The 23,944-nt window shown below is 31.9% G+C and overlaps 3 protein-coding genes across 5 annotated transcripts in view; 1 reads left to right on the plus strand and 2 right to left on the minus strand.

Moving 5' to 3' along the window:
• LOC126853850 (probable small nuclear ribonucleoprotein Sm D1) overlaps positions 1–23,944 on the minus strand; it is a 205,528-nt gene that overhangs the window by 43,330 nt on the left and 138,254 nt on the right. The gene's annotated exons all lie outside the window — the stretch shown is intronic.
• On the plus strand, positions 277–18,916 carry LOC126853827 (bumetanide-sensitive sodium-(potassium)-chloride cotransporter). The gene is made up of 18 exons (XM_050599878.1): positions 277–856; positions 6,918–7,385; positions 13,900–14,056; positions 14,132–14,227; positions 14,721–14,912; positions 15,096–15,272; positions 15,397–15,536; positions 15,750–16,043; positions 16,247–16,472; positions 16,554–16,675; positions 16,782–16,917; positions 17,031–17,242; positions 17,324–17,565; positions 17,711–17,859; positions 17,943–18,267; positions 18,340–18,494; positions 18,587–18,695; positions 18,768–18,916. The coding sequence occupies exons 2-18, from the start codon at positions 7,116–7,118 to the stop codon at positions 18,901–18,903; spliced, it is 3,138 nt and encodes a 1,045-aa protein (XP_050455835.1). The 5' UTR covers positions 277–856; positions 6,918–7,115; the 3' UTR covers positions 18,904–18,916.
• Positions 18,641–23,940, minus strand: LOC126853842 (N(G),N(G)-dimethylarginine dimethylaminohydrolase 1). 2 transcript variants are annotated; one of them, XM_050599897.1, is made up of 6 exons: positions 23,570–23,940; positions 23,187–23,289; positions 22,969–23,066; positions 22,135–22,191; positions 21,326–21,421; positions 18,641–21,141 (listed from the first exon to the last, which is right to left on the minus strand). In XM_050599897.1, the coding sequence occupies exons 1-6, from the start codon at positions 23,825–23,827 to the stop codon at positions 20,887–20,889; spliced, it is 867 nt and encodes a 288-aa protein (XP_050455854.1). In that variant the 5' UTR covers positions 23,828–23,940; the 3' UTR covers positions 18,641–20,886. The 2 variants fall into 2 exon arrangements, with proteins under 2 accessions (XP_050455854.1, XP_050455856.1); XM_050599899.1 differs by lacking the exon at positions 22,135–22,191 and having other exon boundaries at positions 23,570–23,939.

A 23,944-nucleotide genomic window follows, 5' to 3' on the forward strand; every position in this document is an offset into this window, starting at 1 on the left:
TTTTCTTTCCTCTATTCTAGTCACATATTTTATACAATAGCTCTTTAATTTTATTTATATATAAGCCTTTTATATAAACTTTAATAAGATTTAATATTGGTGTCAAGGAAAAATAAAATTTACAAAAAGTGGAATGATCAGTTTGCCTTAAGAGGCTCGTATCATGATTTCGTATTATACGTTTGTCAACGTGTCAATTATATAAATCTATTTAGTATTAAGTTATTATATCTAGATGGCATAAATCAATTTTCAAGGCAAGATCTATTTTCGTATTAAAAAAAGGGAAGGAATGAAACAATTTCAATTGCAAGGGGTGCAACATATAGATGATACAACACTGCGTTGCGTTGGTGCGTATGCCGGTTGCCGGTCCACGCGCGCTCACATTTCGAAGCGGGTCGAGCGTGTGCGAGACGCGTCGCGTAAGTAAAAGGGGATTTGTGCAACGGTCGTCAGTCGTCAGTAGGAATCGGGATTTCGTGCGGTTTAGACGTGCTATTCCGAAGCGTGCTTCAATCTCGCAGTCATAGTACGCGATACCAGTAGCACGTGTTCGCGACGTTTGACGTACAAAGATACACTCAACACGTGTCTATCACTAGAGGAACAGAAAAAATTCGTGAAAAAGAATTTGTCAGTTCGTGTTTCTTATCATTTCGACGCGATAATGGTTCTATTAAGAAGTTGGGTCTTTCAAGATTCGTTGCCAGAATAAAGTACAACACGTGCGACAGCGAGACAGATCTATGGTGCGAGAGGTTATGGGAAAATCAAGACTTTAATCTCATTTGGATTTTTTACGCGCTTACAGGACGTGAGTTTAACGAACGAAAAGGTCGACAGTCAAAAGCACGTGAGTTTTTTTTCCACCGCTTGTTTAACGTCCAATGTTCAACCTCCGGTTCTTATTTTATAAACATGCGACAGGAGTATCAGAGTTGTTTTCTTTGTTCTTTCTCTTCACGAATTTTCGCGCGAGAATCATCAAGTTCGCGGACGACGAAGAGGACGAGAACGACGACCGGTCTTCGACAGCGGCTTCGAGAATGCGGTCTCCTCGACTTCGCCGGGGTGGGCGCGTTGTCTGCGGCCAAACGAGCCGGTCGCGTGCGAGAGCAGGGACGGGTTTAAAAGCATCTTACGGACGTCTTTCACATACGACAAATTTCTGTAGTTCTCGCTTTACATTTTAATCAATTTTCCATTTTTCTCTTAATCGCGGTAGATAATTTGTTCCATGATTAGGTTTATCATTTCTTATCAGTTTCTAGACGTGCAAAAAATCATCGCTTACATATGTATACATATTCATTCCATCTTTTTTGAAATTAATAGAATAATGGTGCTAATAAATGACATAATTTGCAATGTAAAAGTTCTCTTAACAAAAGAAAGTATCTTGTATCGAATTTTAAACGACTGAAAAAAATGCTCTCTCGGGTATATATTTTTTTAAATTATTGCCCGCGTGTTATCTGACGAAAAATAAAAAAAAAATACCGATGGATTTCAGCCTTGCACCGGCCCTGCATGGAAATGTTCGCATTCGCAATAAAGGCCGCGGCACCGTTCGCGATCGGTCGGCGTTGCTAAGCCGACAGTTTTTAAAGGTTCATTCGTCCTCTCTTTTGCATTCTCCGTTCCGTGAGATGATTTCGCACAGTGATTCTTCGTCTCTAACATCTTGCCTCTTTCGATTTTTATTTGACACGATTTTAAGAAAAATATCAATGTCTTTTCTTTCTCTCAACGAGGAGAGCCTTTTTGCACTGTATATTTTATCTTATCATCATCAATTTCCATTTAGAATATATTGAGAAGAAATGTAAAAGAGTAAAATATAAGATATTCCGAGATAAAATGAAATAAGATATTGATGCAGTAGAGGTGCTAATTCGCTTTTTTTAAGCAGATTCAACAATTCCGAGAAACGATATTCTCTCTGATTGTTTTTCCCGTAGATTATTCTGATGTTACAGAAGAGATCTATTGTCTTGTTCCACGAAACTGTCTTCGTAAATTTCAATCGGCGCTTCGCGCCTTCAGAACAAATTAAAAAATAAAAAAAAAAAATGATAAAGAAAGAGCAAAGTCATTTCAAATATGACCTTCGAGTAAAAAGGCCAAATCTGAGGAGCAAAACGAAAGCTTGTCAAATCGCTTGATGAAATAAAATATGCATTCGACCTTCTTTTATAAGGCGGAATTGCCTGAGCCGAGCGAAAGGTAAAATTACTACGTAGAATAGGATCTTTCTTATTCTTTAGTATTCTAGGATCTTTCTTATTCTTTAGTATACTATCTTTTATTGTAGAGGCAACATTTAAGATTCGGCGAAACGAATGGTGAGGATAAACTCGGATCGATAGATTGCTATACAGTTTCATCTTAATGACACGTCATCTTTCATGCCCATATACCTATACGCATCCTCGGATTAGCATCGCACGAACTAAATATGACTACTCTGACAATGAATTGACTGCCAATGGCAAATTTATGTTTTATGATGTTTTATTACCACCTTCAGCGTAATTCATGTTCGGCGTACATTTTCTTCATTATATTTATTTATGGAAATACGATGCGTTATTACTAATCGATTAGTCATGATCTTAACAGATTACTAAAATTTGTCACAACTTTTTTTTACTATATGTTAGCATAAATTTAAAAGAGAAGGATCATAGAAGATAAATTTTACATAGAATTTTTAAATAGAAATTTATGCAAGTTAATTTCGATTATAATAAAAGGACATTTTTAAATTATTAAAATTATTCCAGAATATTTTAAATATGCACACATAAATTTCATATAGATATTTTACGATAGGAACTCGATCAGCTGATGCGAAGGAAGGAAGCGTAAAAAGCGGCATCCGCGAATAGAACGGATGATTCCCTCGAGTTCCTTAGAGAACGTTTATATTTTTTTCCTCTTTCTATCTCTCTCTTCTCCCAGAAAATAATCTTGGTATTTCCTTCAAGTCTTAAGAATTTCCGAAGCCGATTATATATCACCGGTGCAGTTAAATCTCGAGATTAGCTTTTATCAATAAAATTGCATGTTGATTTTGCATACTCGATTTAGACACTCAATCACATTAAATTATAATAAATAAAGCAATTTTTACTATATATTTAAAAATATTATTTCCTTTTCAAATTATTTTGAAAATTTATAGCGTACAATGCTTAATGATTTTACGATGTAATAATTTCTTGTATTAAAAATTAAAATATTCTACACCTTGTGTTTTAACATTAATAGATTATAGTCTGTATATAATATAATTAATAAATCGCAATATTGTCGAACGTATTTTATGGCAGACCATATAAAAGGCAGATAGAAATAAATTGGTCAATAAAAATGTCTCCCTTGATTTTGATGACGGTCAAGTCTCCCGGATGACGTTCGCAACGCTTCGCTGATCGCAATGAGTAAACATCTTTTTTTTTCGTAAAAAAAGTGCAGATAGACGTGCATCTAATGATGAGCTACGTAGCTGTTATCGAGAGATTGTATTCAAGTTGCATGAAAGTTTATAATTTCAATTGCACTATAAATGATTACTTTATTTGCAGGTCATGGCTAAGAATAGGATAGTACAGCGTGCGTTACGTTATCATCTTTCTTGAGAAAGATATAAAATTAGTATTATCGCAAGATATGCTAAAAATTTGTGTACAAATTGTCTAAATAGCGATTGGTTAAATTATGCTAATGTGATTAACATAAAATTATCGAATAATTGCAAATTGATGCACTTTATTTTATAGATCTTTTTCTGAGAATTGCTCTTTACAATTTAGGTAAAAAGCAATTCTCAGAAAATCATCACGTCTCTATGAATATTATCTTAAAATTCCAGTTCAGAGAAGTCGATATATTTTATATGGCTTAACATTGTATAATATAGACGCGTTCAGTTTGAGCTCGTTTCAAACCGGTTTATTCAAATTCGTAACGGGTGCGATGACGAATTCAAAACGAGAGTGTATGATTCCAAACGGTTTAATAAAGATTCCCATCAATTAAGTATGGATTTGAAACCAAATGTAAACTGGTTTAAACTACTCTTTAGCATATTTGTATTTAAAATTTTTCACACACATCTACCAGAAGAATTCGACGATAAACGATTATCAACGTATATTATTAAATAATATTTTTTCGGTTAGGAAAGTATACTAAACTAATTATAAGATTAGGAAAATAATGTCAGAAGCAATACGATTATATATTATTAATTACTTAATTCTTTTTTAAAAATTAACGACATATGTTTGTTCGATTAAATCTTTTCCAGGATATTGCCAAATTATCTATGAAACTTATATTGCTGAACGTCTTTCTGATTAACTCGTTACTAAAAAATCTGAAGGTATTAGATATTCTTGGCGCATTATCAATTTTAAGACGATGGCGATGATTTGAAATCACGTCGTTATTTGAAAATCACGGATGCGTTTCATAATGTATTCGGACGGTTATTACGACGGTGATTGGCATATTTTATCGTTGATTGTTCGGGATCGTGAGAATACGCTGATATAATTTTGTCAGGTCTGCGTTTCGCGAGAGAATTATTTTTTTAATTCGTTAATTCGTTTTTGGATGATCATCCGTGTCTGAAATTTTTTATAAGACCATTTTATTTTTGCATATCATGTTTTACTTTGAAGCTGTAATATAGAAATTAAAGATTAATAGAAACTAAAATCAATTGAACGACATTTTAAGTTATGTACTGTATTAGAAAAAGATTGGATTATTTTTTTTTTTTCAATGATTCTTCGAACGCATTCCTTCGATATCCAATATAAGAATTTATTTTCCAAAAGAGAGAAAAATTATTAATTTTTTTCGGACTCAGTTTCAGTCACAAAATTTCAGTTTTCATTTTTCGTATCGGTCTCAGATAGTTAGATATAAATTATAGATTCGCGTTTTTCTCTTCATCCTCATCGAAGTTCATCTTTGCACGGTGCATCGCAATGTTACAATTGATGCAATACGCCGAATAAATCGCCTAACTGTCGACGATTTATCTCGTCGCTTGCGTCTTGCGGGCGCCGCGATAGTCTTAAAAAAGCCTCTCCCAGCAATATTCCGCATCCGCTTGTTCAACACGGCGGTCGCCAATAAAGAGGCGCCATCGACGAAAGCAAACACTTCGATCTTGCATATGTACGTTTTAAAAACCATACCGTTTGTTTAGCTGCTAATTAACATATTGGCATTCATCGCTAGCGCGATGCGAATAATCACGCGGTCGTCATGATGAAAGAGATTACATTGACATCGCGTCAGTTTTTTTTGAAATTTAAGCGATTTAAATTGAGGTGTTACATCGGCAGTCTGTCGAATTAATTAGATACACTCGTGCATAATCACCGATTGACACATGTGGTATATTATCGTTTGTATTACGTTAATCGATATCTTCAGCAAATTTCGTAGCGCTGAAATTTATAGCGAATAATAAGAAATCGCGAATATAGTATACATATTATTTTGAAAAGATATAGAAGATATAAATATATAAGATATAGAAAAGTTGCTAAAACTGCCACAAAAAAATGACTAATAATAGCATAATTAACAATGCTTCAAGAATCATAATTATTGCTTCAAGAATGAAGATCTATCAGGATTCGCTCAAAATAATTTATATATATCGTTTAGTAATAACATTCCGTGTTTACGCAGAGAGTGCATAAACCGTAGATCCTTTTGCTGTGACGACAAATTACTGACTTACAGTAATTTGTCGTAATTATAGTAACAATGATTCGATAAAATTCTAACTCCAACTCAACTGAGGGCCGGAAATCGCTGTCACGCGCGTGTTTCCACGTGGAAATAAGAGGCGATGTGTCACGGATACGGAAAACGTTAAAAGGCGCGGTTTGCGGTAATTAGATAAACTCGTGCATTAACCCACTAGGGACCAGAAATAATCGTGTAGAGTTTGCGATGTTAAATGGCGAGAGTAATTTTATAATTGGCACACCCACACGATGCTTGTTATTTAATTGTCGTGAAGTGGACAAGGTCAACGCGAAGAGGTCCGCTTTGTGGCTTTTCACCTTTGAGACTTTACGTCTCGAACCTTAAACGAGTTTAAAAAAAAAAAAATTTCCATCAATAATAAATTAATTATTATTTAAAATATATATATTGTTAAAGAATTGATAATATTATTATTGTGATTTTTTAATTGATTTTTACGTTCAATTATCGGGACTAAAATTGATAATTCAATATCTTGTCAGAAATTCCTCATTCGTTATCATTGTCGAAATCTCCATGTTTTCATTATTTCTCATACCAAGATATTTCGGTTGATTTTCAAACATAGATGCGCAATTATAGACATAATATAAATAACAAAGATATAAACATTCCGTGAGTTTACAAAGGATATTTGATTAAGTCTAATCAAAACATTACGTCAAATCGAATAAATTGCCAGCTTTAATCTTTAGCAGAAGTGGCATAGCGTTCTATTTTTAATTTTCATTTTAATCTTTGCAATTACATCTGGAAACAAACTTGACATATTAATTTACAACAATATATGAACATGATATACAACTATATTATTTTATAATTAATAGATAGAATATTTTCAATTAATGAATATTTAATTAATATTTAAAATACATACTGTAAAGTAATTGTTTCAAAGTTATAAGAATACAAAAACCATAAAATTTAGAATGTTTTTTAAGTAATATAAAAATGCTAAAAAAAGAGCTAGTATATGATGTATATTTTTAAAGTAAAGTAAAATGTATTTTAAATATTTTTTAAAATTATTTTGTTAGAAAATGTGTCTAGATTTAGAAAAATCTAAAAAAAGGAAGGGTTAAATGTAACATTGAAATAACGATTGTCGACAGGTGATCACGACCGGTGTTATCGAGCAACCGCCTTGACGAATCAATAAATTCCCGAAGAGGAAACCGCAGAGAAATTAGATTGCTGTTTGAACGGCATTGTACGTACGATCATTCGAACCATTGAATCGCAGTGCATTTTTCAATCACATCAGAAGGAAAGGAAGCAGTACAAAAACACGTTAAGAAGACGAAATTAATATGGCACACGAAAACGGAATAAATGGTGGTGATACCGATTCGGAGACAATGGAGCTAAATCCTATGAGGAGAACCAGATTTCACGTGAATCGGGTCGATAGTCTCGAAGGTCGGGCCAGTCTCCTTGGCGAGCAAGAGACCAAGAAATCCCTCAGGCACATGACCAGGGAGGCCTTGCCCAGACTAGACAATTACAGGAACATCATGAGCATCCAGGCGGCTCACAGGCCTTCGTTGGACGAGTTGCACAATCCCACTCTTCTCAACAAGGTAAGCTTTTTATGACTTCTCTGAAGGCGATATCGTCCGCGAGTTAAACAACTTTCCATCATAGTTAATAAAATATGTTTGAATATGCTTGGCGAAAGTCTTTGGTTAAAATAAAATTTGAGATAAAATTAATATATTTTTTAGCTACGTTAAATTCATAACTCACAAATATAATTTTTCAATTTTATTAAAATAATTCTGCGCGATTGCATTTGGAAATTTAAAATTAGACTTATCATTTTTTCTAAAATTGAAAGGGGAAAAATACGTAGTTTAAATACTATATAATGAAATAGTGCTAGTGGTTAAAATTGAACTTACGATAGATTAAGTTTATTTCTACACGAAGAAGAAGAAGAAAAAAATTTGCGAGTGTCATATAAGACAGCGTAAGATGATAACGACATCGGAGAATTTTATTTATACCGTCTCGTAATTCTCTGATAAAATATTTTATATGATAATCCAAGCATATCGTAACAAAGTTTACATATGTGATGTGAAATATTAATATTTTACGTGATTATATTATAATGAAGCGATAAACTCAAACTCTATATTAATAAAGAACACATTATGAGGAAAATCCGCAGACGATATACCACATCTATCTTTGTTCGGTTATTAATTCGTGTAAATTCGATATTTTTTTAGATATAAATATTTCATAATGCGAGAAATAAAATTCACAATGATAGAGATGTAGGTATCGAATTGCATAATGAATTTCTTGGAAGGATCGTTCACAATTACGAAACAAGAAATATAAGAAAACCATAAGTTTAGAAAAATGACACGTATAAAAGGCAAATGTATGTATATACATATATGTATATGTATATAAGTATCAGATAAATGTAAATTTATCAATATACGCCGGATGTATCCTTAATGATACTACATGATATGTACTCTTACACGTGTCAGACACATTGCGCGTATGCTGACATTCACCGACTTTTCGAATTTTTCATTCATTATCTGTCCAGTCTCGTTCTCTCTTTTTTTTTGTCTGGTAGAATTAGTATCTAAAATTAACCGATCCCGTATGTGCGGGCTGTAATCTAGTACATGCCGTGAAAGTTTCTGGAATAGACACGTGCTCTAAAAAAATGATTCAGAAAAGCGTAGCAATACTAATAGCAGCAAAGAATTTTTCACACAAATTCTTTACATGTGATTTTTTTTCAGAAAACTTAATCCGCTTTATTGTAAAGTTATTTAAATTCGAAAGAGAAATAAAAAAAAATTAAATATAAAATAAACATATGTATATATATTTTTATTAATTGCTCAAATATATAACTTCTTCAAATAAAATAATTTTAATTGGCTAGCTCTTGATTGCCTTTTTCCTTCTTCGTATAAAATAATTTCATTTTTTTATTTATGATCGTGATTAAAATTATACCATGAAACTTTCTTTCTTCGTGATTCACTGATACATATTTTTCGTTTCCTTTTTTTTTTTGATCATAACGTATATAACATATAAATAATGCAGCACGAGCCTCTTCTTTTTCCAGCATTTCCAATGCGGCATACGGTATTAATTACGCTCGCGCGAACGACTCATAAATCATGGCACGATTACGAGATTGTTAATTGTGCAATTAACCCGCGCTTGAACGTAAACTTGGCGCCGAGGTTTTGTCTTGCGGTGACGTCGCCCTCGTTCACAAGCTGGTAGAGGAAAACTTTTCGGCTTATACATATCTATCTTTTCGTTCACAACAAGGGAGTTGCAAACACGATGCCGTGAGAGTGTAAATACAGAACCGTTGGAATTTTTATTGCCTTATGTGACAATCCGTTCACGGCGACACAACTTTACGACATAATGTGGTACCGTTATCAAACGGCGTAACACTGGTGCAACGTGACGTTAAATATTTGCAATGATTAATTTTGCGCTCATGTTTGTATTTTTAATAATATTGTTTTAAGTACAGACATAACACACTGATATTGCATTAATTGGCCAATGATAACTAAATTTAAATAAATTTATTTTAATAAATTACGTATATAATTATTTTTTTTAATCAGTTATTATTACGCTTGAGATTTTTTTTTATAAGCATTTATATATGCATTATCCAGACGTGGATGTCCTTGGATATACTTCAGATGCGAAGGTTTCGTCGAGTTTTTCTGTAATGCTCGATTTCGTTTTCATTGTGCAATACATTCGTAAAAATTTTTGTTTGCTCAGCAACTAAAACTCTCTTCTTGCAAAAATCGAAAAAGACTAATGAAACTCTACTTGACATTTATAAATATTCATACTTCTACTAGTTCGGCTGCACACATATATACAAAAAACTATATTTTTATCTCTTTTCTTATCTCTTAAGATAGTTAAAATACACTTTTGCAAGAATGTAATTTTGCACGATTCATAGAAAACGAGATGGCTCGATGCGAAAATTTTAATCGGATAGAAAAGCGACGAAAAAGTACTTGTTCTAAAACTTTGTAAATTTTATATGATACATCATAAGAGAATTTAGATAGCTCGTATGAAAAGAGACTCCCTCTCACGGCTAAAGAGAAGGGGATAAAATTGTACAGCCGGGGCGGTGGCCGCTTACACGTGAAGGAATGACACGATCGGGTCACGGAGAGAAAGAATTCATATACATTTAAATAAATTTAAAAAAAGCGTCACGTTAACCATTCACGCGCATCCTGTATAGATATCGAGACGCTTCGTATAAATAAGTTACGAAATCAATCAAAACATTAACAGTGCAAAACTGACATATTACAAAATATCTCAAATTCTATGGAAGATCTAAACATTTTTTTTTTAACAAAAAATATATTTTAATTATATTTGAAAAATATTAAAAATTCTGGTTGTGTAATTATCATGGTAAGAATAATGAATAAAAAATATATATTGTAATAAAAATATATAATGTAATTGGAAAAGAGCAAAGAGAAATTTCGAATATACTACAATGTAAATAATAGATAAGAAAGATAAGTTGTACATATCATAATACACTTGTGACATAATGCGAGATACAGAAAGCGTTCAACGCGTTAAACCGAATTATCTATGCAACAGATGTTGCGCCGTTAGTCATGCTTCATTAATGCGAACGAAGAAATTTTTTTTAGAGAAGGATTATACGCAATATATACTCATATGATATGAAATCACGCGACCTGCCGCGGTAACTGTTGGGTCAAAGTGAAGACCCTCACGTTCACGCGGGCAATTAAAGTCCGTCGTTTGAAATGATGACAAATACCCCCAGAAGGATCTCATCAGCTTATACGCGTCGTTAAGACGGGAGTTCATAGTTCTTATCCGAGAAATCAATCCTCTTCCAGAAATGTGACACTTGGGAGATCACATGGATCCATTCACATGGTCCCGTGCTACGTTGATAGATATTGTGATAATTAAGCAAATTGAATATACGTCACAAGTTCTACAATCGTAACTAAATTGTTGATAATTGATATTTCTCTTACATGTGATATCATCATATGACGCTACTTTTTTGGGGTCACGTTGATGCCGTTAATAGACTTTAATTAATGAGTCTCTCTTTTTTTACATTATAAGCTGTGCAATATAAATAAAAAAGTCAATCATACGTCAAGTAGATTATTACATCGATCTCAAATATTGATTGCTTTCAGAAGTAATGGAATGAATTTAACAGATCCGAAAAAAAGTTTATTTGCGAGCATTTGCATAAAGGAACGATTCTTTGATCTGATGTAAATTAAATCAAATGAAGAGTTTGAAATTATGAGTTGCAAATTATGATTTTTATAATTCGCCCTGTTTCTATTGTCTCGCTTTGATCGATATCGATTATTATATTCCACATTTGACATAAAAAAATACAATATAATAGTTTTGCCTTTATTTGAATATCATTCATCGCTATTTGCACAGAGAGATTGATTCTTAATATAGTTCTTAATACGATATCGTGATATGCATATTGATTGTGCGTGTCGTAAAAAAAATATCTAATCGAATCCCGCGATACTCTTCATTAGTTTCCGGATTTGCGCATATAATTATGTTGATGAATAAGCGAACATTAAAAGTTTCAATGATTACGTTTCGCATGCATGATCGCGATCGATTACCGATCTGAATTAATTACATGAAGGACATGGAGACAGAATCCTCATTTCCAAAATAGAAAGAAAGCGCACATATGTTTTCCATTCACGCATGAGAGATTTCTTTAATACAAAATAATATAAAAAAAATAATTATATTATTCTTATTTTTGGATATTTGTTACACACGTAAGGAATCTTGTAGGAATCTTGTATGCAAAAATATAGAATTAAAATAAGAATATAAATATATAATAATTACGTTATCGTGTCGAAAAAAGTATACCTAGTTTTTTCTGTTACTTGCCTGCAACCTACATGATTTTGCGAACGACTGTTTCAATTGCACAATATGACGGTATCAATGCGGTCAGTAAAACGCGTGCCCCGAATAAATCACGGGTCCCTGAAAGATAGGCGTGTATTATTTGTATTTATTCGTAGTGAAGGATACGAACACATATGAGAGAGAATATGTGAAAGGAAATTTATTTATATAGAAGGTCTTTATTCTTTCTTATATCACACGTCGTAACCCATTTTACGCTCCTTGTATGATATGCGCGTTTGTACATACATATATAAGTGCGAAAAGTTTGATTCAGTATCATATTTCTTTTTATTTTTTTTATAAGATTTTTTTATAGAAGGAAAAAAGATCGTATATTATTGATTATTTGTTAACTTTATAACGTAATATATAGAGTCTAATTAAAGAAAGGATTCATCATATTATAATAAAAAATTATAAGATTTAGCGCATTGAATACAGAAAACAAATTATCACGAAATTATTTTTGAGAAAATGTGCAAGGATAATTTTGCAAAAGAAGTTTTGCATTAGAATTCAGACATAAAGTAAAATATAAAGTAAAGTATAATATTCAAATATGTAAGGAAAAATCGCAGGATGAAATAATCGTCTGAAAGAGATAAAATGTTCGAGAAGGCTTACAATCCAATCAAAATCAAATTGAAAACAATTGATCAAACATTTAATTATCGTTATTAAATAATTACTCATCTCCTGATGTAAATTATACTTAAATATTTCTTGGTTGCATTTATTTCAATTTGCTCGCATTGACATTTTAAAAGCTTCGATTCAATTGTTCTTTCTTTTTAAACACTTCCATAAATATTTCAACAAAGTCATCCGGAAATAATTAATCATTGTGATATGTCAATATCCCTCAAATATTGTCATAAGACAATATTTTTCGAGAAAATATATACAGACTTAAAAATTCATATTTTTCAAACATTATTATATTAGAATGTTTCCTTTTTTTTTTATCAAACGATCGTCGCTCACGTATATGATTAGCAAAAAGTTCCTCGGGTGGTGTCATAGCGGATGTGAGACTTGGTTACGTAAATCGTTAAGACTTCATTGGCCGAGTGGCGGCGACCCTTCCTATAGAGATCTCCAGAATCATCTTTAATGCCTTCGATAATCATCTCTAAATCTCAATACGCGATCATATTAATCTTGCTAATCGCGAGATGACGGATGACGCGCGAGATCGCGTAAACGCGCGCGGTCCATTAGGTGATATCTAAACGTCGCCGTCTTGTCATCTGCGAGAAATCGTTTTGATCCGTTCAGAGCGCTGACCTTGAAGCCTCTCCGTACGTCAATTACCCATCGGATTGATGAAGACATCCCGACGACACGGTGGAGCATAATTTCTCGCGTAATTACGAGACCGTGTCCATAATCTTTATGGGCGCGATTACGCGATTTGCATGAAAGAACAGTCAATTCTCGATGGCATACGAGATTGCGGCATTTTGAGAAAATGTCGAGACTTCCTGAAGAGATTCCATCAATCTCTCTCTTGCCTTCTCTCTTTTTGTTTTCATCTCAAGTTAAAATCTCGCATAGTTACACGTCCTTGTGATGCACACGTGTGATAATCTGTAAGCTGCTGACGATGCAGGAATACAGAATGCAACTAATTGCAGACACGGCGTCGTACAAGAATGCAGTAAATGTCATTTTCTTGAAATTAAATGAAAATGAAATTAAAGAAAATCGGGGAAAAAGAATTAAATAAAAATGTAATTGAGATTTAAATATGAAAATTGAATTACAATTAAATAAAAATTAAAGTTAAATTGAATGAAGGATATACATATCACGGAGTCATATACAATATTACTGTAAAATTCTATATACTATTCATGAAATTATATATTATGATAAGAAAATGTATGAATATTTATGTTTCGAAATAAATAATTATCTATAAAAAAAAAAATAATAATTCATATTTACTATAATCTTTTTTTAGTGTAAAAATTACTACATTTCTTTCGAAGCGCCAATCTTATCACCTTGCTACAATTTTTTAACGATTTTTGGAATGAAATTGTTCCTCAACGAGTTAGCTTATCGAAACGATTATTTCAGGGCCCAGGATCGCACACATTAACTGTTCCGCAAATAAAATCCGCGACCGGAGTGAAATTTGGATGGATTCAAGGAGTGCTTATGCGATGTCTTCTCAACATCTGGGGAGTAATGCTTTTCCTGCGACTCTCCTGGGTCATAGCGCAGACCGGAATAGGTGGGTGCTCCGTCGTCGAATTATTCTTCGATTAATTGAATTCTTGAAATTTTAACATCGCCTGTGTCATTCCAGGTCAAGGTATTTTATTGATTCTCACGACGACAGTAGTCACGACAATCACATCCTTGTCGATGTCAGCAATCAGCACGAACGGTCTCATCAAAGGAGGTAATGCAATATACAATACAAATATCGAGGATATAGAAAATAGAAAGAAAATAAACTAATAAGATGTTTATAATTTTATTATAATTAATTCTGAACTGAGACAATTAAATCAATTTATTATTGCGATATCATTTCATATCGTAATAATTACGCGCAAAAGAAATGATACATATAAAAATATCATTTTACTAAATTATATTTTTTTTATATTTCTATAATATTTTACTATTCATATATCAACAAAATCGGACTCTTGAATATAAGTTTTCCAAGAATGTATAAGAAAAATGAAAGATTATTAAAGCCGATGATCATCCTCTTATCAATTCCTTTATACGATCGATAATATAATATCTTCCGAGCTAATTAATACTTTCATAATTGTTTGCACATATGTACTGTTTCAATAAATTATTATGGATCGATACGACGATAATTAAGCATGATTGATCGGAGCTTGCACATCACTTTTTATTGTTTTTTTTTTTTTTAGGTGGAACATACTACATGATTTCCAGATCATTAGGACCCGAATTTGGAGGCTCCATAGGTCTCATATTTTCTTTGGCGAATGCTGTCGCTTGTTCCATGTATGTGGTCGGATTTTGTGAGAGTTTAGTGGATTGTCTTGATTCCTACGGCCTCTGTATAGTTGACTGTGCAACCACAGATATTAGGATTATAGGTTTGTAAGCGCGCTTTAAAAGTTTGACATAGAATTTATATTTTAATTATCCTGTTTTTAATCATAATCATATCAAGCACGATGCAAATAACATTCGCGTATATATATATATATATATATATATATATATATATATATATATGTATGTATGTATGTATGTATATATAATATATATATTTTCAGGCTGTATAACAATAGTTATACTTCTAATAATCGTGATAATCGGTTTGGAATGGGAAGCAAAGGCACAAGTATTCTTGCTAGTAATCCTCCTTTTGGCTATCGGTGATTTTATGATCGGCACGTTCGTCGGTCCCAAAAGCGAAGAAGAAAGAGCTAAAGGATTCATCGGATATAACGGTAACATCCCATTAATATTCCTTATAGTACTTTCCCTCGATGTTTTTATATATGCCTCATAATCATAATATCAAGCATGAGATTATAAGAATATCCATTTAAAATTTTTATTTGTGATTTGCAGCCGAACTATTTAAGGAGAATTTATATCCGGATTATAGAGACAACGAAGGCGTGAAACATAATTTTTTTTCAGTCTTAGCCATTTTCTTCCCAGCAGCAACAGGTATCCTGGCAGGTGCAAATATATCTGGTGACTTAAAGGTAACTTAATTCTATCATCAATATGTAAGATATTCAAATATCATCAATTCTCGATGTGATTATTGTCTATTTGATTATTCTTGAAGAAAAGAGCGATGAAGAAACTTGCGCTGTATTTCTTTATCGTCGCAATTAATCGCAGAAATCAACGAGAATCTTACACGTGACGCGAAACTTCCACGTAACTTCGGAATTTTATTTTGTATTCGACAGGATCCGCAAACGGCGATACCAAAAGGCACTCTACTAGCGATCATATTGACATCGCTATCATACTTAATGATGGCGATCATGGTTGGGAGTACCGTTATGCGAGATGCATCCGGCAATGTTACTGATTTATGGTCGACGTATAATTCTTTTTCGGCGCTGTCAATACTCGGCGCAAACAATAGCACTGCGATCGAAAATACTACAATTGAGTATGTTAATCGCACTTGGAGTAAATACCAAACGGCTTTTAACTGTACAGGAGGATGCAGTTACGGCACTCATAACAGTTTCGAGGTGTTTATACAATAATTATTAATGAAATTCGAATGAAATTAATTCTTTGAAGATCTTAATTACATCAAAGTATGAAAGTTATTTATTAAGATATTAGTTAAATTAAGAATTTATTATTGATATTTAAAAATTTATGAATAGCAATTATCAATTACCGAAAAATAAAATTGAATGTAAAAATTTAAATAACTGATGTATTACAGGTGATTCAACTAGTTTCCGTTTTCGGCCCTATCATCTATGCCGGTTGCTTCGCGGCTACAATTTCAAGTGCCTTAGCATCGCTAGTCTCAGCACCGAAAGTATTCCAAGCGCTTTGTCTGGATAAGCTGTATCCGGGAATTGCGTGGTTTAGTGGAGAAAAAGACAAAGAACCGATTCGCGGTTATTTACTCACTTTTATCATTGCTGTCGGTTTCATCTTGATCGGTAAATGATCCTATAATTTAAAAAAATTCTATAATTTAAGAATGAGAGATTTGTTTCAAAAATATGTGTAATTCTTTTCAGGTGAATTGAACATGATTGCGCCGCTTATCTCAAACTTCTTTTTGGCTGCTTATACTCTCATTAATTTCAGTACTTTTCACGCTTCTCTTGCTAAGCCGATCGGATGGCGGCCAACTTTCAAGGTATAATATCAAAAATGTATATTCTTCCGCGATGTTATTTTATTTTTATATAATTTGTATCTTTTCGCGTTATTTCTATTTGATAATAATTTTTTTTATTTTCTAGTATTACAACATGTGGCTTAGTCTTGCTGGCGCTATTCTTTGCGTTTCTGTGATGTTCCTGATCTCATGGTGGACGGCTTTAATAACATTATGTGTAGTTTTAGCACTATATTTAATAGTTTCATATAGAAAGCCTGGTAATTTCAATAGAAATTTATTTTTACTTTAGTGTTGATTAAAAAATAAAAAAGATTGTATAATTTTTTTTTATTGTGTGACGTACGTTTTTCTCAACGAATATATATTACAGATGTAAATTGGGGCTCAACCACACAAGCCCAGACTTACAACAATGCGTTGACCGCTGTGCAACAATTGGATCGAGTGGAGGAACATGTGAAAAATTATAGACCACAACTCTTGGTTCTCACTGGCGCGCCAAACATGAGAGCTTCGCTCGTCGATTTCGCTCATCATATCACTAAACATCAGAGTTTATTTATTTGTGGCCATATTGTCGAGGTATCCATCGTTGGCTTCTATTTGATTTAAATTATCCAAGCGATAGAACGTGTGTCATAAATTTATGTTCGTGTGCTTTAGACACCCATATCATACAAGACACGCAACAGTATGGTGCAGAATTGTTCTTCCTGGCTCAGAGCGAACAAAATCAAGGCGTTTTATTCTTTAGTGGATGGCGCGAGTTTCCAAGATGGTGCTACCTCGCTTCTGCAAGCTGCCGGACTCGGGAAAATGAGGCCTAATATTTTGCTAATGGGCTATAAGCAAGATTGGGCCACCTGTTCTCAAGATAAATTGAATATGTATTTCAACATTATGCAGTAAGTCGCTGTGTTTTCGTCTTCTGTCATATCTTAATCAATCTAATTTCGTAGAAGCTCTAGTTTTGATAATCTTTTTTTTCCTAGTCCTCCGACAAAGTATATACTATGTTACATTCTTATTTTCTCTGTTTGTATTTTACAGTAAAGCTCTGGATATGCACATAGCAGTAGCGCTTCTTCGGCTTCAGGAAGGTTTAGATTGTAGCGTGGTCGGAGATATCGAGGAGCAAAAGAGACTCACATTGCCTACATCGATACCAGGCAATCAAAGTTTCTCACAGCTTAGCCAAGGTTCTTAAAAAATTACATATTTTATCTTTTTAATAGTTTTCCTTTTTTTTTAAGAAATGATAATTAAATGATAATTATTGCAGCTAGTAGTGTATCTGATATATCAATTCCTGGTAGTCCTACGCCAAGACGTTCAAAAACGATTAACGAATATCCCAATCCGTCCTCCGAGGAGCAGCGCGAAAATCGATCAAATATAATGCCAATCACGAATATACTTAATGTAGTAACGAAGTTCCAACGGAAGCATAAGAAGGGTACTATCGACGTGTGGTGGCTATACGATGACGGTGGCTTGACGCTTCTCTTGCCCTACATTATTAGCACGAGGCGTAATTGGTCTAATAGTAAATTAAGGGTATTTGCGCTTGCCAATAAAAATTCTGAATTGGAATATGAGCAAAGAAAGTAAGTATTTTTTTCAACGATAGTTTTGACGGAAATAATATTTTCGATAATTAATATCCATTTTTTTCGCAGCATGGCGAGTCTCCTATCAAAATTTCGGATAGACTATTCCGCATTGAAGGTCATACCAGATATTTCAAAACCTGCACAAACCAGTACAAAAACATTCTTCGATTCATTAATAGCTAGCTTTCAAGAATCAACTGATTCGAAAAATTCGGATGACGGTATTGAGTCGTTTCTTTCTTTATGAGTTCATTCTATAAATAACAATTCTATAAATACTGGCTATATATTAACCACAATCTTTTCGTTTCAGATGTTATTAAAGATTCGGAACTTATGGCAATGAAAGAAAAAACTAATAGACATCTACGTTTGCGTGAATTATTATTTGAAAATTCCATGGAAGCAAACTTAGTCGTTATGTGAGTATTTATATTGCATACTTTGTTATACGTGGATAGGTTTTAATTAATATTTGTATTGTATTTGTGTAGGACACTTCCAATGCCTAGGAAAGGTGCTGTATCAGCGCCTCTTTACATGGCATGGCTAGAGACACTGACGCGTGATATGCCACCATTCTTATTAGTACGGGGTAACCACACATCAGTTTTAACATTTTACTCATAATAATTGACGAAAGATTTACATGTAAAAATACGATTTCGCAACTGGTGACAATCGCAGTATTATAAGCGAAAAAAAAGACTTAATCATCTGTATCATATGAGAGAAAATTGATTTGATTATCGCAGAAATTGAAAGTGATACATACATAATGCTAATGATACATGCTTTAGTTTATTATTGCTTTTATCATTATTGTGAGAAAATGCAAATGAACTACTATTGCAAAATATGTGCCTATCATAAATAATCTCTCATAGATATAAACGTCACATTTTTAAATTATTGGGATATTTTTTTTATTTCCAAAAAATTTCGATAAAGTCTGATTGTAAAGAGATTTATGCTTTATAAATAGTCAAACTAAAAGATGATAAAAATGTGACAAATATAATTTGTAATATTATTTAATTGTCATGCAATCTTTCTATGTGCGCCTTATCTTAAATAACTTAAATTTCTGAAATATGAGTATTTTTTAAAAAAGTTTTTAAGGGGAACATGTTTTGTAACTGATAATTTATTAGTAATTTTAAAAAATTGCATTTTATTATAGTCTATATTCTATATATTCAGAAAACTCAAATAATTTTTGTAAAAACTTTTATATCCCTATGTATAATATATGTGAACTTATAGATCTTTGACAATCTTTATATATAATACAGAATACAAATTATAATAGATTCTGTAAATACCATACAATTGACTGGATTAAAAGATTTACCTATTTTTATATGTGTTGTTTTATAATCTTGATAATATTTTAAAACTATATATTCTATCATGATAAATAATATAAAAAATAAATGCCGATGTTTATTTCCTTTAAACACAGAATGAATGCATACACAAATTGTAAAAGCACTTATAAGATCACCTAATCTCGTATTATTGGGTACAAAATACTATAACTTGTCATAGCAAACATTTCATATTTTTTTAACTATTACGATAATATCGGTGATATCGCGATTTAAGAATAGTTCAAGTATATTGCGTAGTGTCTCAAATGTGTATTAAATTTTAAACAGAAATTTCATATATCGATTTTTGTGCTTAAACTTTTAATTATGTAACTTTGATAAATATGATTCCACTGTAACAATTATCATGTTTTTACATATCGATAACTTTGCGATATATTATTAGGTGATAGATATATATATATATATATTTATTTGAATGTTTTAATGTGAACACGTTTCAGACTAGTTGTAGATGTGTTGCAGGAGTCAGAATACTGATAATTTACGATATCCTTTCTAATTATATAAATTTTTCATATTATAAATGATCTATCATTAATTTCGATTTAATTCTGTGTTATAATAAGAATCAATATTCCAACTTCTCCACTTCTATATATAAAATTGGATTTGTGCCATATTATAGTATGTGCCATACTTGTATTAATATCAAGGACTATGAGATATAAATGTATTATAGCATACTTTTTAGGATATCAGAAAAAAAAGCTGCACGAAACAAACAATAAAATAGAGTAAAAAATACTTAGAAAATCATTGAAGAAAAGATCTATAGCTGCACTTAGAGAAAAAAAAATGTGTATAAAAAAACAAAAAATTTAAATAAATGGCAAGTGTAGAGTTTTTTGTAAAAAGCATAGATATAAAATATAACTTAATATAAAATCTGAATATATTACATTTCTACTCTAAATATATAAAAATTATGTATATATATATATATATATATATGTGTGTATATATATTAATCTCTTCAAATATTACTTCTTTTTCTCTGATAAGAAATACTAAAAATGATACAATAACTCTTTAAATTAGTTAAAAAATACTTATCAGAATGTTGGGATGACGTATCGTCATTATATGTCATGCATTGCATCGTGTTTTGACTCGACAAGAAAAGAGAATTTGGTATTACATTTCGCATATACGTATATCACTGGCGATGTGTGTAACTTGCGATTAGAAACCGCGCAATCTCATTTTATTTTTCCGTTTAAATGCTACGAATATGTCGCGGTCTGCGCACTAATAAACAACAGGAGGACAATCCGGAACTAACCTTTGCCAATTCAGACAAACGCAGCGATCTAGTCGGGAACTCTACTTTCTCAGCGAAGACCTTACTCGATTGCGGGATCTCGTCTTCCGATCGATGAATGAGCGTGCCGTTCACGTAAAGCACATTAGCGGCTGCGTCCTCGGGCACAGTCAACGTTTGGTAACTGTATGTTGCCTCCCGTTCGATTCTCTATATTATGAATTAAAAGAGATAAGCATCGTAATTTTTTTATACATTGAATCATTAGTTTCAGAAAGGATTTTGTTCCAAATGTGTAGAAAGAGTATATTTATTATATGAATTTAAAAGTTTTGGGACAATATCCTTTGTGTAAAATGATTTATTAACTTATTATATTAATATAAAAATTTACCTTGAGAACTTCTTGAGATTCCTTTCCAGCTCCTACACATATAACATCTGGACCAGCCATTGTAACCAGCGATTTCAATCGTTTGGATTCAGCCACCTAAGCAAAAGATCACCAGTAAGTTACTATCTCAAAAATTATGATGGAAGATAACCATTAAGGTACTGCAATGTACTGCATAATAAATGTGTAATTTTATCATATTTCATATATTACATAATCTTAAGCATTGTCAATATCATCTGAATAAATTGAAAATTATTATTATATTCAGTTTTATAAACTATAAACTATTTTATGAATTAATTTTTTTTTTATGCAATTTTTTATTAAACTCTAAATATTTTATATGTGACATAATTTTCTTAATGCATTATTGTAGTATAAATGACTCTTAATGTATCCGCAAATTATGCAGTGTTTTATGTAATAAGAAATGCAAATGTTATAATCTAAAAATTGCATACACTTATACTCAATTATATAACATTTATACAACGATGTAGAAATAAAATGAAAAATGTCCTTAAATATTTCATTTAAAGTTAAATGAAATTGTATACATGCTAAGGTGAGTGAATAAGTTTGCAATATCGTTCAAGTGCACAGCTCAAGTGCTAAGCTAGAATCTGTGTAACCTGTCTTATTCCTAAAGCAATTTATAAAACTTTGAAATAATTTCATATAAAAAGAATGTTTTTTTTAAAAATAAGTGCATGTTTGCATTTATAGTTTGTGAAGTTATCCACTTTTTTCTTTTTCTTTTTTATAATTAATAAAATATTAAAAGTCACAGTTTAGTGCACCCAAACCTGAAGAGGAGCTGAAGTAAGACTCTCCACTATCACCTCTTCACCACCATCACCCACCTTAAATGAACATTAGAAAAATAGGTGAGTGAATATGATATTTTCTATATTGAGATTCAAAGCAGTCTAAAAAGCATATTGTTATACGTTGTATAAAAACAAAACATAATATGCTATAAAAAGACACATAAAATTATTGTTACTATTAGAACATGCATCTATATATATTGTTAATACAGGATGTTTCATTCTAAGTGAAATCTACTTTAACAATAAATCTAATACTGAAAGATAAGGAAAGAAAAAGTTGATTAGTAAATATAATAACTGTGTTTCAATACTTTCTAATTTTTAATTTTTAAAACAGTTTATAATAATCATGAAATGATTCCACATATACACATATATGTATAATGTAATGAAGATACAAGATATAAATGCTTTCAAAAATGGAAACAGAAATTATATTATGAAATAATATCAAATGTAGATTTGATGAATCTTATAAATTAATACTGCATGAAAAAATAAAAATATAAAAGATTTACAAATAAAATATCTTTTCACAAAAGATATTTTACTTGTAAATCTTTTATACTTACACGTTTTTATCATAGAAAGTGATACATACATTATATACACGACTCTAACATTGATTGTTCAAGACAATCTAATGATATAATGATACATGCAGTTTAGAAAATTATGGGAAAAACTTGTAACTGTTTTATGTAAAATTATAAATAAAATATATAAAATATTAGTAATCTTCAAATGTCTAAAATAATGTAATGTACATGTATTAATTTGTAAGCTTTACAGAATTGTATTACTGACCTTAATGGGTACACATGGATATTCTGGAAATGCTGCAGCAACTGCTCGTGCTCCCGCTTCATTTGTAAAATGAGAAAGCCCAACAAAAAATTCTCTACCTATAATAAAACACTTATTTATACATTAGCAAATAAAAAAACTTTAAAATACTTTCAATATTTACAAGTCAAGTATAAGTATTTAGTCATATATTTAAGATAAAGAGATTAAGAATTTACCAGTGAAAAGAACATCTCCTCCATCTAAGCGAGCATTCTTATCACTTATTTCTATAAGTGGTATTTCTAATTCTTTCTTCAAAACAGCTCTGATGATATCAAGCTGAAAAATAATTACAATTCAGACAGAAACAATAATTAATTCAACTTTAATTCAAAATATATGATTATCATTATTAACATCATTATTATTAACAACACAATATATTTCACTTATTTTTTTCGATATTCATAGTTATTAATGCTTCAATTATCAATGGGGTTCCAATTCGAAAATCTTATATACATATACATATATATACATATATATATATATATATATATATATATATATATATATATATATAATATATAATAAAGGATCTAAATGATAAAATATATACTTCTTTCAGACGCGATGGTTCGCTCGGCCGAGCGATCAAGGCGATGCCGTTACAGACGACAGCGATATCCTCGACGAAAACGCAGAGCGGCGAGTTTTCATCAGGCGGCATCTCGACGACGTCAACATCGAGCTCACGCAGGAGTTGCGCCAGGGCCATGTGTTGCGTCCTAGCTTCGTCTAATGTCACCTCGCCTCGCGTGCGCAGCGACAACGGGATCCTACACAGGATTGCGTGCGTGTACCGGTGAAGTGGCATGCTCGTCAAGTGTATTACTTTCGCCAACGAGCAAACGCGCGAAAAAGCGACGCACCGCTAGAATTTGACGTTTGACGTTTGACGCGAAATGACGGCAGTGATCAGGTCTGGCAATCG

The sequence above is a fragment of the Cataglyphis hispanica genome, chromosome 13, assembly GCF_021464435.1.
Source record: "Cataglyphis hispanica isolate Lineage 1 chromosome 13, ULB_Chis1_1.0, whole genome shotgun sequence".
In the NCBI taxonomy this organism is placed as follows: Eukaryota; Metazoa; Arthropoda; class Insecta; order Hymenoptera; family Formicidae; genus Cataglyphis; species Cataglyphis hispanica.

Bases quoted from the DNA above. Each gene is read 5' to 3' on its own strand.
- LOC126853842 (XM_050599897.1), bottom strand. From the start codon at position 23,827: ATGCCACTTCACCGGTACACGCACGCAATCCTGTGTAGGATCCCGTTG. The intron at 23,290-23,569 runs GTATATATTTTA...ATTATTTTTCAG, and splicing joins AACCATCGCGTCTGAAAGAA to CTTGATATCATCAGAGCTGT. The intron at 21,142-21,325 runs GTAAATTTTTAT...TTCATAATATAG, and splicing joins AATCTCAAGAAGTTCTCAAG to AGAATCGAACGGGAGGCAAC.
- LOC126853827 (XM_050599878.1), top strand. From the start codon at position 7,116: ATGGCACACGAAAACGGAATAAATGGTGGTGATACCGATTCGGAGACA. The intron at 16,676-16,781 runs GTATAATATCAA...TTTATTTTCTAG, and splicing joins GATGGCGGCCAACTTTCAAG to TATTACAACATGTGGCTTAG. The intron at 17,566-17,710 runs GTAAGTCGCTGT...TGTATTTTACAG, and splicing joins ATGTATTTCAACATTATGCA to TAAAGCTCTGGATATGCACA.